This window comes from Symphodus melops (genome assembly GCF_947650265.1).
Source record: "Symphodus melops genome assembly, chromosome: 15".
NCBI lineage: Eukaryota > Metazoa > Chordata > Actinopteri > Labriformes > Labridae > Symphodus > Symphodus melops.
The window spans coordinates 12,386,583-12,403,462 of record NC_136705.1 but is presented as its reverse complement, the minus strand read 5'-3'; the positions used below and the strand labels follow the sequence as shown (position 1 = coordinate 12,403,462).

Here is a 16,880-nt window from a genome sequence, read left to right as displayed (position 1 = left end):
ACGAGTTGTGCACTGCACACATTTTTGGACTAACAACTATGTTGCAGTACAAGCCTTTCTTCTTTTATGATTCAATTTACAGCCATATGCTAAACAATGAGAACACACTGTATCCCTCTCCAAACATATTGTTTTACATCTGATTTAGCCATTAGCAACATACACAATATAACCCCATGCCTTAAAGACCAATAGACAATATTTTATCCCTAATAGTCTTTTATCAGATATTGAATGCCATTATTGCTAACTCTGTAATTCCCACCTTTAACATATAAGTAAATGATACATTTAAAAGTTTAATTAAAAAGCTCTACATTAACACAACACTGAAGGTAAATGGACTGTTTATAAGTTACTTTCCCCTGTGTATTAGTGTCCTTTTCTGTGTGCCAGCAGTGAGCTGATAGTGATGCCAGAATCGTCACTTGGCAGTCATAGCAATTAGATTTTACACAAAGCATAAAAAAGCAGCGTTAGCCATTAGCAAGGTAAAGCTAAGACATATTCAGAAGACATCCTTTTAAAGCAGATGTGTTCACGCTTTCTGTGAGGCCTGTGGAGGGTTTACACACAGTAGTTTCCTAAACCTAAGGCATGATGCTTCTTCAGGGCTGACTGCTCGTCAACATGACTGCTGGTGCTAACTGAGTGACAACAGAGAGAGGGAGATAAGCTACATGGTTGTCTGACTCTTGGAATAATAAGGATGCAAAAGATGAAAATTATAAAGTGAGATTTGGTGATTACAAATAGCAATTACAAATAGAATTGCTACATTTCTGGGGCGCCAAGCAGGTTGCCATGGGTTCAAGTCAAACTTGTGGTTCCTTTCCTGCATGTCATTCCCCATAATCTCTTTACATGATTTCTTACCCTATCCAGTTTCCTGTCTCTAAAATAAAGACCTACAAAGTACTCAATCCTTGTATAGAGATAGTTTTACTTTGACTTTTCTCTTTCTGCCTTAAATATTGTGTGCGAAGATCATGCAAGTATTCGGCTGTTGGGAGATGATTAGATTTAAAGTCTGATCCAAAGCCACCCTCAAGCAATTACAAAGACTTGGAAAAGTCCAAGTAGAGGAGTCCTAAAGACATCAAATATACCAGAGGTCACATATAATTCTTCTTTTTATTCAGTTTTAATAAGTCTTAGAGGTCCCTAAAACATGTCTGTGAAGTTTTTTGGCAAAAATTTCACTCTGATACTATATTTGATCATGCCTATAAACCCACATACAGGGACACATAGTATGTCACCATTTAAGATTTAAATGTCCAAATCCCTCGAAGTATACTTTAAATGCCTTCAAACAGACACTGAAGGAAGAAAGATGATTACTAAAAAAAAAAAAAAAAAACTAAAAAGATTGTTGAAATGATGTCAATAGCACAAATTGGTCACAACGAGATGAAGAGTGAATAAATGGGTCATTAAATGACACCAACATGACTCAAAATGACCACAGGGAGACTAAATACATCATAAAGTAGGAAAAGAGAAGCTAAATCATTACAGTGTGACAAAAGTGAACATAAAGAGAATTCTATTTCAAAGAGGCATAATGGCACGAATTGGACATGAAAGAACGTAAGAAATGTAAAATGCCAAATATGGGCTTTAAATGACACTCTGAATATAACCTGATTTTTTTCTTGCACACATCTTTGGTATAAGTGGAATACTGGTACTTTTGAGTGTGAAAGTACAGCCCTCACAGTCAGTAAAAATACAGTGTTCAGTGTTATGCAGTGAGCTGAACCTAAAATGAGAAGTGTAGGTTTAGCTGATGTTGATATTCTGCAGTGTTTTCATTTCTCCTCTTTCACATATACCAGTATCAAGTAAGGATACGTATTTATGAGGCAGTATGTGGGTCACAAAACATCCCTGTGTGCATGAATATGGGTCAAAATACATCATACATGCCTTAATCTCTCCTCTCTCTCTTTCTCTCCCATGTGGGATAGATGGCAGAGAGACAGATTATCACACCCTGCTGGCCCACATTCCTGCCCGCTCTTCATTTTAGCATAGCACCCTTCTCCTCAATGGTATACAGCTCTGACCAACCCTTGTTTTTGTTGTTGTTTTCATCACTTTGGGATCATTTATTTCCAGAAACTGTTACTGACGTACACAGCCGACCTAATCTGATGACATTATCACTCATCAACAACAGAATTATGAAGCAGGAGAGTCAGGTTTTCAGTACAGGCGTGTCACATTTTAGAACTTGATGGTTTTCTATTTGTTCCAGTTAATCTTACATTTAATAATTCTTTGTCAGCAAGTAAAGTAAGAGAATGAGATGCTTACAAACTGTAGATACAGAGTGATATTTAACAAGAGAGTTTAACTGTGTTTGTATACTTATGATTCTTAAGGTTGTTTTTGAAAAGCACATGGAAGCACTGAAATGAAAAAGGCATTGCCGACTCACATAGCACAAACAATCCAGCACAAAATAATACAAACACAACCATTTTGTATGGGAATATCTATTCAATGCTATTGTCATTTGGGTTTTGGTTTAGAAGGCTTTATAATAGGTGGACAACACTTCTATGCACAGGTTTTTATATGTTGCCAAAGGAAAGATGTCAAAAGTATTTCCTAATCAACTTGCTTCAGCAATTCAATTTCTTTCAGGCAGAAATAGCTCTTATGCCACGTTTAATGAGAAGATCCATATTAATCAGTCTAAATGTATCTCTTTGTAACTAGTGGTGACAGTTTGTTGTGGTTTACATTGAAATGCTTCTCATTCTTTTTGTAAATGTTAAACACTCATACGAGACAGCTCTGTTAGAACCTCCACCACTTTCCCCTCAGACAGGTTTATGGATTTCTATTTTTTTACCACTCTAATGACTGGAGAAGCCAAGCAGTGTTTAAAACCCTTGTACAATTCCCCCAGTATTTTTATTTTTATTTTATTTTTTGAAACGTTTTTGTGGAATAAAATTGGTTGTATGTAGACTTTGAACTGGCTTGTATTTTTATATACAATATACAATTGAATAAAAAAATATTTATAATGTATCTATTGATGATCCAGTGACACAAGTGACACGTTGTTTAATTATTAGGTAGGTGGGACTACATCATTATAAGTCAAATATTATGTTGGGGGCATAAACACAGTGGTGTATTACAGGGTATGTACAGGTAGGCTGTTGTGTAATACATGTGTCTCCAAAATCCCCTCTCGAATCATCACACATCAGTCTCTCCCTGACTGAATCAGAAAATCGATAGAAAAAGTCTGTTGTTCTTTCTTAGCTACCAAAAGATAACCAAGTTGTCTTGTGTGTGAAGAAATTAGTGTGATGAGTTTTGTTAAATCGTCTCACGGATGAGCAAATAAGATAGCCAGCGATTTAGATCATGGACGAATGTAACATCCAGTTTTAAAGGAGAAAACATCAGAACTTCAGCTTCCATGTACAGAGAGTGAATTAGCAGCATTTTTAGTCAGAAAATCGCAGTTGTTTGTTTCAGGTTAGTGAAAGTGCTTGAAACAAATAGTTTGTGAGAATAATCAATGTTAGCTTGCCAGTGTTATCTGCAGCTTTCTTGCTAGCAGAAGCCTTGGACAGCTCACACGCTACATATGCCCCTTCAGCTTTTTGCAAAGATGTGCCCACTGAGAATAGAGTGCAGCATGTAGGTATTAAGAGATAAATCACTGCACACAGCGTGTTTTATAGAGCATTCAGTGTACCATTAACTCCTGCAGAAACAATTTATCCCACACAGAAAGAAACCAGTAACACCAGTGCAGACCACCAATGAAATAGATGAGACTCATCACCAAGGTAAGAAATTGTCTTACAGTTATCAGTATGATGATCATAATGCACTCATTATTTCAGCTCATTTATGAGAACAGATTGCCTTTATGCTGCTGCTGAGTTTTGTGGAAGAATAATTACATAATAATAAAAACGAGTGGAATTTGCTGGGATTTGACACAATATGGAAATTAAACTTTTGTTACCAAATTGTCGAAATCAAACCATTTTATTTTACTTTGTAAGAGCTTATAAACACTGCAGTATAAAATACCATCAACGTTGATATAAATAGTCACTGTCTGCAGTTACCAAAGTATAATTGCGCAGACTGAGCTACACATTTACAGAGACAAAATAACTTCTAATTCAATTATTATTCAATAATGAATTCACACTAAATGGATCATTATATCGTTGTCTCACCCAGTATGGTCAATCATCACCCTAAATTTGAATCACTTATGTCTCTAATGTTACTCCTATGAGTGAAATTAAATGACATTGTGCAAATACTTAAAACTAAAAATGCAAGAGTAGTCTGATAAGTGACTGTTTATAACACAAGTAGTTGATCTTTTACTAGATGGGTCGCTTAAAACAAACATTCTGGGCATAGAGTGATGCACACTTCTCCAGACGCCACAACGTGTACATATTTTACTTTTGGACTATTTTAATCTACAGCAAAAGAGTCACAGAAACACTGCACTGCACTGTTAACTCCCCCAGTTGCACGACTCTCTTATCTTAATCTTGGTTAAGGTAATTAGTGGGAGTATCTTGAGTTGCATTTTGAAAACAGGGGTGATGAAGAAATACCAGAACCGATGCACGTTATTGTCACTATAGTTGGAAGCCTTCAGAGGGATTTGAACTGATTCTAAGATAGTAAGTTCAAACACAAATCTCTTTGCAGAGGCTGTTTCTGTGCGTATGATCGGAAGAAGGAACAGTTATCTTTTATTGAGCAGGTGCACTGAAGGCCTGAAAGTTTTTTAGGTGTCCTGTGGTCTGATTATGTCAATGCAAAGTCACATAACCTGTTTATATAACTGATGGCTGAGATTGCACATTTCTATTTTAAGAAATGCAAATATAGATCAGATACACTCAGTGTGACTCGGTTCTCTCTGAAGCAAAATGAAAAACAATAAATCCTTGCTATCATGACTGCAGTATATCCTCCTGTGAGTGGTCAGTGATCTCTGTAAATCTAGCTCTGATTGATCAATAAACGGTGCAGGTGAAGCTGTGGTTCGCCAATGCCCAATGATTGGTGAATGAGCTTCACAAAATTCAAGCCCAATGGTCAGAGAGAACTTTAAATCCAGCTATGATTGGTTGATCAAGACTTCAGCTGACCAGGAAATACCATCTATGATCCATCCTCGAACACACACACACACACACACACACACACACACACACACACACACACACACACACACACACACACACACACACACACACACACACACACACACACACACACACACACACACACACACACACACAGCAATACTCTATAGATGGGCATCAATCTAGTTGGCCATTTCCAATGTCTTTTTAAAATTGAGAAATAAAAAGCTATTTCGATTGCAATTACAACTCCACAACTTATATGTCATAACATTTGTCTCCCTTTTTTTTTCTTTACTTCCTCCTAAACTCACAGAAAATTCCGGTAACAAAGATCAGCTTTTTTCTCCATCTAATTATGTTGGGGTTTTTTTTTGGTTTTAAGGTTGTTAGTGTTTAGAAACTATCAGAGCATAAACCATTTTCTGCATCACCCTACAATAAAATAAAACAACTGCAACATTAGACTGTTTTTGTACATGTACAAAACAATTGATTCTATTGTCTTTTAATCTATTTATTTGAAAAAGAAAAAAAGAAGAAACCCCTTTATGCCTTTTCCGAGACATTTTTTCTTCCTTAATTGACAGGTGTCTCCGTTCATTACATTTAGCTAAAGAGGTTGCTCTTTCGTTGTACAAACGAACTAAGAAGTGAGCAAAAAGACAGACATGTCTTTCCGAGAGGGTTCTTTGCACGAAGAGCCAGAGAAGAAGAAAAAGAGAAATGCATGCTGGGTTAAACAGCATCATCAAAAGAACACCATTCTGATTCAAAGTACATCCATATAATGCAGTTTGTCATATAAAACATGAGCAGCCCATCGTTTTCTGTTGTATTTAGATTTTTGGGACATTAGCATAAGATGGATGCACACAACACACTATTGATAAAAAAAAAAAAAAAAATAGCAAAGAACTTATTAATTTATTAGAACATTATCTCAACAACATTAAGTCTTTTTCTTCGGGTAAAAGGCCTTGTCGTTTAACACACTTTTTTTCAACAACAAAAAAAAACTTATGGTATGGCAAAAACATTTGCAGGATCCCCCCCACACGAAGCGGAAACATTTTCCTGTTACTGCCAAAAGATGAGACAACCTGTCTGAAATCTGTTCGTCTGTCAGGGTACTAAAGGAGGATTACAACCAATCCAGGAGGTGCCAGGGGCTCTGTAACAACAGTCAGATGAATAAAATCCAAAATAGACACAGTGTTATATCACAGAGGCCCATTGCAGAGAGATCTTTCCCTTTGAATTATAAGAGTATGATCTCTTTCTCTCACCACTGTCTCCTTACCGAACAACGTCTTAGTCTATGGATTTCCTTTTCCCTGTGGTTTTCCGATGTGCATCCTTTTGCTCAACTGTTTCTTTCTTTCTTTCTTTCTTTCTTTCTTTCTTTCTTTCAAAGTTCTGCGTAGAGGATAAAGATGATGAACTAGAGGTGGAGAGAGGCGTTCATATTCAGGCCATCATATTAAAACAGCTCCAGCAGAAACACCTCAGCGTAGCACTGAACTCAAGATACAAATTCAAATACACAGAAACACATTTTTCTAAAATGAATGTATTGCATAATACATTGCAGACTGATTGTTTGTATTTCAGCATTAAAATATTCATTGTCTAATTTGATTTGTCAAAATGTATCCATCTAAATGCCCCAGTCGATTCTGTTTATTCTTTAGTTTTTAATATGCACATTGAGGAAGTAATAAAATATTTAAGTCGTTAAATGTTTGTTTAGTTTTCCACTTCCATCTATCAGACTGCGTGGAGGCGAGGCATTGGATGTTAAGGACAGATGAAAGCTCTCTGCCCCTAAAGAAAGTCAACCTGCCTCAGAGCTGCTGTGCCGATCGTCTCCACTTGAGAGTAAGATGTCCCTGTCTGTCGTACCTCGTCACATCACAAGAATGTATATATTTCGGATGCAAAGACAGGAATTTGTCTGATGTGAATTCTTGCAATGCAAAAATGATTTCTTCCAAATACCCAAAACCATTGGTAACGGAGTGCAAATGTAAAGTTAAAAAAAAAGAGAGTAGATGACCTCCTGCAGCCTGACTGAAGTATGTTTAAGACTCATCAGGCTGTCATAGCCCTCCCGATGAGTTCTTTGAGTAAACTTGAGTTTCTGTTTTTTTTTGGTGGTAAGCTTCTTTTAATATTTGATACTCTAAACCTTCATCTGTCTATCCATCCATCCATGGTGACATTGACCAGCTGAGCCAATGCGCCCATTTCCAAATGACAAAGCTAATGGACTGAAGAGGAAGACGCAGCGAGTGGACATAAGACAGAGGAAGCCGGCGTTAGTCAATATTGGCACTGAAGACATTAGCAAAGACATTTACCCTTCACTTCTCCTTCCTCTCTCTCTCGCCGCCTTTCCTTATTCTCTCAAACGTTCCAAGTCACCTCCCTCAATTTCTCTCTCCCCTTCCCCTGTCCTCTACTTCGCCTGGAGAGCAATGCTGTCCCCCCTTCCAACACCTATTTTCATGTCCAATACTTAACCTGCTCCTGTTCATTGCTTTTATTGTTTCATTTCATCCTTCTGTTTTTTTATTTCAGCCATACATCATGAACTGCTCCCTTGCTTCTTCAGACAGACAGACAGACAGACAGACAGACAGACAGACAGACAGACAGACAGACAGACAGACAGACAGATAGACAGATAGACAGATAGACAGATAGACAGATAGATAGATAGATAGATTTTTTTTTTCTCTTCTCCTTGCCCACCTGTAGTGTGTATTAATTGTCTATGGGCCCTGATGGGGGGGGGGGGTTAGTGAGGTGGAACAGCTTTGGTATTTGCAGACCTGCTGGGCCATGAAATCTCTCTGCACATGCATACGCCTCATATCCATTTAAATAGATTTAAATAAACGACCTTACACTGTGGTTAGATTGGACCCATGCACAGACGGAAGCCGAAATGGATGGATGGACAAAAAGAGGGATAGGTGCACAAGATAGAAGGTAAAATGCCGTTAAATGAAGTTTTTCCTACAATTTCCATAAAGCATAGGAATGCAATGATTGATGGCTTGGTGGTGGGAAGGCGAGGCACCGCAGCGCAGCTCTGATGGATGGATAGATGATGTGTGCAGCGAGAGGGAACAGAAGGAGATTCCATTTCAGATCTGCGCTCATCTGATGCATGCACCATGCTGGTGCTCTAATATGTAGATTGTGTTTAGCCTTTATATGGGAGCAATGTGAGGGAGCACAGGCACACTCAGGCCATTTAGTTGAGACTAATGGTTGTACATGAAATGCCCCTGAATACTAATTTGTATTCATAATTTCTTACTTTTTTTCCAATTTCGCACCATTCCTGGTCAAGGTCATGACTTGTATATCGATCTATTACATGATTAAAGTTTCTAGTACTCATGCATATAAAGCAGAGCTCTTTTACGTTTGATGTCTCCTTTGCAAACACCATTTCTGAGTGACTTTCTCCTCTTTTCCAAACATGGAAACAGATGTGGATGTTTATGTGGCAGTTGGGGATCTAATGCCCTTCTCTTGGGCTCAGCAGCAGCCATGTGGTGTGCATCAGCTGCTTTTACATGCTACAAATGCACCCAAAGGTGGGTCAGGATAACCTTTTTAACATTTTTATGTATATCCAGGAAAAGTTGAATGATCTGTTTTAACAATCTGTTTCGTTTTGTTTTTATTCAGTGCCATACATCTGAACAGCAGAAGGTGTGTTGAAAGTGTTTGAGCCACAGGTGCTCAGAGTCTTTAAGATCCATCACACCTGTCTGTTTAGAGGGGAAATGGGGACAGTCCCTGTCCTTCTTCCTGCATCTTTTCCCCTCCCATCCCATTTTCAAGCCCTACGCAGATGGCTGTTCATCATGAGCCTGGAATTGCCCAAATTGTGCTAAATGTTGCTAAATACAACACTCATGATTGATTAACACTGGGCCTTTTCAATATGGCAATGAGTAAGGTCTTTTACCTGCTTTTTGTAAAATAACAAAGAGCCCAGGTGGCTGGAAATGTTGTGCACCTGATAATGCACCATGTCCTTCTTGTGGTCTTAGTTTCCCAATGTTTAATTCCATTAACAGACAAAGTATCTAGAATGTTTCACTTGTTCTAACATCCTGTCCTAGCTTGCACTATTGAAACCAGTCTTTTTAAGGGACTGTGTAAAATGTCAACCTCTACAATGGGCCACATGTAAAAATACCTTATCTATATGGGCAGCTATCTATAGAGCTGCCCATCCATAAGCTTTTTTATCTCTTCTCTCTGTTCTTTTATTCATCATTCTACTTCTTTCCCTGGGAGGGACACACTGCTGGTGGAGGTCTAAACGCCCGGAGTGGAGAGGGATTTCAGGTGTCGGGGGTGGGGGGTGGGATGTGAGAGAGGGATGTGAATAATAGATCAGAGAAGGGAGGAGAGAATAAGAGAGATATAAAAGGTGCAGAGATGGAGAGAAAGAGAAACAGATATAGATAGGGTGTCAAAAAGGACAGAGAGTCAGATAGGGAGGGCGCCTGAGGGATGCATGCCAGTGAAAAAGGGGACGGAAGTAGGATTGACAGTTTTTCTTGGAGGGCAACTGTGACAGGAAAACACACATCTATAAAAGTACTGCATCTGTCCTTCTATCCGTCCATCTGGTCCTCCCACACACTGACTCTTCCTGCCTCTGGTGTGGTCAGCAGCTGTTGCATAAGACAGCCATTCATCTTTTATTGAGATGGCAAGCTTCCATAAATATGTCTACCTTGTTCTCAGGAGTCTAAACGCTCGACCTGCAGCCAAGGAAGCAATAAACAGAGGATACCCACAACAACTACAACGACAACAGTAACAAACCACTATATGTTATGCTATGCTATATATATTTCAGGTCTAAAGTTATTTGATGACAATGATTTCCCTTTAAATTCTTTTGCTCTTCTGAAAACATTAACTATGACTTACAATTACAGAAATCTCAAGTTCACTGCTATGTGGCGGATTATGTATTTCTCATGCCATCAGACAACAGTCTCAACTAATATGAATGATGTGTAACATTTGATTTTCAAGTATAAAAACTTTTCAAGATGACCCAAATGATTTGGTGATACAATATAAAAGTAGATAACTGCAGGTTTTGCTTTGAAAAATATTTGTGATTTTACAACAATTCCGCATAATCAGAAAGAAATGCATTTAAGAGCAAAGAACATGATCAAACACTAGCTGCTACAATAAGGACAGTGACTTAAGGACCTTACCATATGGCCTTTGGCACCCCAGATCCAAAGCTTTCCACAAGCTCCAGCTATCACTGAAACAGCTGACTACTCACTTCAGCCTCTCGGCCCCCCTACCTTCCTTCATTGACACTCATTTGTCCTGCCCTGCAGTATTTAAATCATAGATATTGGTATTCAATAGTATTGTATTTGGGATCTCAGAGGAAGCTTTTTCACATCCCAATTCCCTACAAAAGAATGGTAGAATAACACTTTTCTGAAGAGAACAAATTCTGAAGCTCTATAACCCCCCCCCCCCCCCCCCTCTCACACACACACACACACACACACACACACACACACACACACACACACACACACACACACACATAAACAATTAAAGATAGTGACTGAGTAAGAAAAGTCTTGTTCATTACCTGAGCAGATCAATTTCATCAGCATGAACCCCTGTTCAAAGTGTTTCCTATTGGCACATCTTAACAGGCAGGAAGCCAACTTCAACTTGTCGCGACCACACAGCTGCTGGAGGTTTTACTACAGGACCAAAACAGAAAGAGAGATTACCACGTTAGCGAGAGGATGGTGTGTGGATCAGAACTAAAGAAAGACAGAGAGAGAAAACAAAGAAGCAGCAGGTAGATGAAGAACGAAAGGAATAAATGAAGAGTGAGAGTAGCTGTGTTGTTTCACCAAGAGAGAGAGAGAGAGAGAGCGAGAGAGGGAGAACAGAGACTGATGTGCAAGTCACAACCTCCAAGACCGGCTGTTTATAAAGCCCGAGGCAGATTGTGCTTCTTTGACTGTGTGTGTGTGTGTGTGTGTGTGTGTGTGTGTGTGTGTGTGTGTGTGTGTGTGTGTGTGTGTGTGTGTGTGTGTGTGTGTGTGTGTGTGTGTGTGTGTGTGTGTGTGTGTGTGTGTGTGTGTGTGTGTGTGTGTGTGTGTGTGTGTGTGTGTGTGTGTGTGTGTGTGTGTGTGTGTGTGTGTGTGTGTGTGTGTGTGTGTGTGTGTGTGTGTGTGTGTGTGTGTGTGTGTGTGTGTGTGTGTGTGTGTGTGTGTGTGTGTGTGTGTGTGTGTGTGTGTGTGTGTGTGTGTGTGTGAGAGAGAGAGAGAGAGAGAGAGAGAGAGAGAGAGAGAGAGAGAGAAAGAGAGGGGCAGTCAAGTGGCCACCCACACAACTTGTTCGTGTGTTCATTGCTCTTTTCCAGAACATGGCCACAGGGTTCAAATCTTCCACTCAATATCTAAACCAAACGCAAACACACACACACACACACACACACACACACACACACACACACGAACACACCCTATCTGTGCACAAATACTACACTTTACTAAAGGAAAGTAATTGTAGCTGATGAGAAGAATATTTTTTTATTATGACTATCATAATAGCAGGAAGTACAATTAATGAAGCACACCTTAAAATAAATTAAATGTAATTTTTATTTAAAGAAAAATCAGGCTTTTGGATTCTTTTGGATTGGATCTTTTGGTGTGGACCTTTGCTTGTGAGTGAGAAATTAATGATTTTTTTTTCCAAGTCCAGAGCACACATGGGCCAAGTTTGAAATATGTGGTATATCTCTTTTGTTGCAAATGAGAATATAGAATACGCGCAAAAAGAGAAAGATCAGCTAATAGTTGTTCCTTTATCAAGAACTTTTAATGATGTACAATCTTTCTTTTGAGAACAATCTGACACTGTTAACTTCCTGCAATGCATCAGAGATGACAATTTTAAGCTCCTTCATCAAACATTATAAAGTAGTTTTTTTTATCGTGAAAAGACCTTGCAACTTTATTTCATACAGATCCAACGCTGTTAAAAAATGAAGACCTGTTATTTGCTTATATATTCTTTTTTTTCCACATTCGAATTATATATATATATATATATATATAGTTTATATAGTTTGTCTGTATATAGAATTTATTCTGCAGTCAAATCTGACAGCTAACTTATGCTTCACTTTTGATCTGTCACACGGTTGCTTGTCAAATTGTTAATTTTACTGTGAACAAATACGTGGCAGCAAGTAAATCTTGGCTGAAAACATTCATCACTGAAAATATGGGATTTATGTTTATTAATGGTTATAGTTTGGTTTGGGAACAAAAGCTAAATGGTTAGATGAAATAGTAAAAGTCTAGTGTTTTGGTTGAAATCAGTAGATGTATAAATCTGGACAAACATTAAGTGTGGCATTTGTTGCTTTCTCTTGATTCTGTAGAGCCACAGGTGCCCATCCATGTCCATAAATACCATGAATTTGTATATATTGGTCTCTATGATGATTGGCATGATGCCATGGTGGCTCCTTCTTGTAAATATCTTGTATCTATACTCCTCATGACAACTTCTGATGGTCATTTAATTGTCTAATAACACCCAAATTGTCTTCAATATTTTTAAGGTGGCTCGTTGACGAAATTAAATGAAATAGAGACAATTTGTGTTTTTAAACTTCTAGCATGTTGGAGGGTGTTAAACACATGCATGTAGCAGGCCCTGTGCAGAGGAGGAAGCGGTGAAAAGAGAGAAAAGAAGGTGAGACTGAGAAACAGGACCAATCACAGATACTGAAACTAAGGATTCGGGCATTGCCTGTAGCCACAACAGCACTCCATCATTTCTCCATCTTATTTTCAGGTATTCCCCTCCCTCTCCCATCTCTCTCTTTCTCTTTATCCCTTGCTCCCTTCTCTCATCCATCTCCTCTCAGCTCTCTGACAGTCTATTTGGCCCACACAGCTCTGTCATCCATTCAACCTGTCAGTCCTGGCAACGGCAACAATCACACACTGACGGGTGTTTGTAGCCGGGCAGGCAGGACCCGTGGTACGAAAGTCCGTGCCATGGCTGAGAGCCTTTGGGATCATTTCCTGTGACAGCCGAGTCACAGAGGCGACCCATACAGTGAAATGGTCGGAGGGTCAGTCCTCTCAGAGCAGAGAGATCATCTCTTGTTAGAATGTCTTCTTGCAATTAACATTTACTGGATTGTGATCAAGTTATATAAATAGATATTTCAAAACTGGTGACTATAAAAATTTGATTTGCATTGAAGAATTCAAATAAAGCAAAGGTAGTGTACACGTGTTTCTTCCATATTCAAGGACCTACTCATTTGTTAATCACAGATATCTGCCACACACACAAATGCTTCTACATTTTCCAAAATGTTTGCCTGTTTTAATTTTTTATATGTGACACAATTAAACCAAACCTAAACTAAATAACAATCACAAGCCCATAATCATTGAGATGATATCCTCCCTGAATGATTTGGATGCAAGGGCGAAATGGTGACAAACTCTACAGGCACTTTCCCAACAACGTGTTTTTTATTTTTCTTTATATATATGTGTATATATATATATATACTGAAGATAAAAAGACCACTAAACACCTTTATTAGGAACCACTTCTCTGAGTTGTATACCCAGTCTTAGCTCATTGATCCTGTCACAATTTAAAGAGTGCGTAAGTGTAACACTGAAGTCAAAGGACTTTTTGTAGCGCTGACCTTCACAGCTGAGTGGAGAGAGAAAGCCACTTAGATAACACAAGGATGAGCTTTGATATCCTCTGGGGAACCCGGCATCAAGGCTGCACATAGCACAGCTACTGTGAGCCTCTTTAGAGCAAACTGTCAACTTCTGTCACGGAACGGTCACTGGTGTTAAAACGGGAACGCTAAAACACAGATGAAAACGCTAAATGTATCATGGGAATTAATAGTTCTGGTTTTTATTGCTGGTTATTTATATTATTTTGCCATCTATTTACTTAGACAATGTTTATGTTGTCTGCTTTTATCCTGACCCATACGTATTCGTAACGTTATGTGTACCTGTTTGGATTTCTTCCTTTCCAAACACTGCAATAAATTTTATATAACCCCTCATGCATGCTGATTTGAGAGACGACAGTTGGAAAACATTTGGCCAATTCTCCTCTCTGTACTGTAAGTGTTACTGTAGGGTTTTAAGGCTTCTGTACTTCACTGCTGAAACAACAGAGTTAGAGTGTGTGGGAGGAAAAGCCTGGGAGGAAATCTGTGCAAGAGAGAGAGATAAGGCAATCCAAAAATCACTACAACACGCCTCCAATGTATTCCTACAGGGGCCTACAGCATATTTTTGGTAGTCTTAAGGTAAATATTACTTTTTCATATTTTCATTTTTATAACAAATGACATTATATTTCAACATCAAAGTCCTGTTGGATAGCAAATCCGTTTTCATTTTGTTATCAGGTTTTAAAGTTTGTCTTCAAAAGTTCTGGTTCATCTAAAATTCCTCGTACATGATCAGTGGGGTTGAGATCTTATGGGTGTATAGGTAAAAATAAACTCATTTATTGACCCTTGAATACCTTGCAATCATCTGCATCAATTCAGTTTCTATACTTTGATGAGTAAGTAATAACTGATGTTCAGACTCATTACTATTTCCATATATCCAGGTGGTTCAGTGGTAGAAGTAGGATTAATAAAGAAATGATACAGTCATCATTTATTGTAAAAGTTATAGTGCATTCTTAAGCCATAGAACAGAAGTAGAGTCAGCAAATGTAAATAAATAAATAAAAAAACATTAGGCTGCTGAGTTAGTGTTTTTTCGATTATTTTAAGTTTAGCACAAATATAAGCAGTGTTTTCATTATTTTGCAGGAGGAGGTTGAGGTAATTTAAACTACTGTTTGTTCATATTCAAACAGTTATGGGTTAATATTGACATTATGAGCCATTGAACTATATAACGTAACCAGCTGAACAGTTGATTATAGATGTTAAAAGTGCAATATTTCCTTCAGTGAGTGAGTCCAGCTGCATTCAATGGAAATGAAATGAAGTAAAACTGTCAGACAATCGTTCAAAGAGAAAAATGAACACTTGCGTGCAGCTACTTAATAAATGTGATCTGCGCTTGATAGATAGATAGATAGATAGATAGATAGATAGATAGATAGATAGATAGATAGATAGATACTTTATTGATCCCGAGGGAAATTCAAGTGTTGTATTCTCCTGTGCAGTGCACCTACAGAATGATTACATAATATCATTTGATAGAGCTAAATAAAAATACCAAAACATTAGCATAAAAGTACCAATGAGATAGGCTCAACTATTATCTGACATCCTTTCCAACTCTATTCTTATCTTGCACAGTATTTAGGTATAGCCTACTTTTAGTTTAATGGCTCACGAGAGAAAGAGAGAGAGAGTTTATACAGGGATGGTAGGAGAGAGGTACAGTATGAGTGAAACCCAGTGAGAGCGTGACAGTGAGAGAGGTTTTGTGCTTACCTGCAAAAATGTAGAAATATATGTCCACGAGCATACAGGAGTCCTTTCATATGCTCCTTATTGTCTCTTCACATCCCTGTCAGCAACAGCAACAATATACTAGACCACCCAGTCCGAAGGTCTCTCTCTCTCTCTCTCTCTCTCTCTCTCTCTCTCTCTCTCTCTCTCTCTCTCTCCCTCTCTCTCTCTCTCTCTCTCTCTCTCTCTCTCTCTCTCTCCGGGACTTGGCCCACCTCCTCAGAATAGCGCTTCGTTAAACTCTCGGTGATACCCGAGATTTACCCGCACGACGATGAACACGGAAGAGGCACGCGCTCCGATCGTCCGAGTATCCTTCTCCAAGCAATCCCGTCCTCACAGCATCATCATCCTCATTATCATCATCACTGTCATAATCCTCCAACCCGCAGAGCTTTATTCTTCGCCTTGCTCTAGGAATATCCCTCTGTCGATAGCATAACCATCTTCATCATCATCATCATCATCATTATCATCAATAACGTTCATCTGCTTTTCCCTGCTGCATCCTCATCATCCACTTCGTCTTCTTCGTGTAACTCACAGCTTCGTGTCCTCACGGCTGCCTCTCCGTGTTTCTGTCCCGTGGCTCGACTATGCAGCCCGGAAAGTGTGTCATGCTTGGGGAGAGGAGTGTGTTTCATCCAGTGCAGCCATATGCACATTCAGACAGGGAGTCAGCAAATCACAAAACAAACTGTGATGATGCTCTGAGAGATTTGTTTAAAAAATGAATTAACGTGAATCTCCCATTAAGTGCTGCAAGTGAGGAACTGACTGTTATATAATGTTATATTAAAACCTTAAATTAAACAAATAATGGCAAAACCGCACAGATGTTATCCATTTATCTGTAAGGAAGTTCAAATGACATAGTTCAAATTATACAAAGATGAAAACCTATAGTGAGGTGGTATTACAGAGTGGCTATTCTAACAATTTGTCATTGCACAACCGCCTTCCTCATTCATGCACAGCCTGTTCCAACCTCCACCTCAATGGCAAGGAGGTGTAGACAATACGCACACAATAAACTCGAGATAACACTTGTTATGAATTAGCACTAGATACAGATAATGATTGATTGATTGTTTGATAGATTACTATTGACAGGCACATCATACAGCCCC

The 16,880-nt window shown here is 38.7% G+C and overlaps 1 protein-coding gene across 1 annotated transcript in view; it reads right to left on the bottom strand.

Moving 5' to 3' along the window:
* bean1 (brain expressed, associated with NEDD4, 1) overlaps positions 1–16,402 on the bottom strand; it is a 40,885-nt gene extending 24,483 nt beyond the window's left edge. Inside the window, exons 1-2 of the mRNA XM_079362877.1 lie at positions 15,733–16,402; positions 10,831–10,948 (exon numbers count right to left, since the gene is read on the bottom strand). Of these exons, the coding sequence (XP_079219003.1) occupies positions 10,831–10,855 (25 nt within the window). The 5' untranslated portion in view covers positions 10,856–10,948; positions 15,733–16,402. The remainder of the gene's footprint in view (positions 1–10,830; positions 10,949–15,732) is intronic.
* Positions 16,403–16,880: the final 478 nt, after the last annotated feature.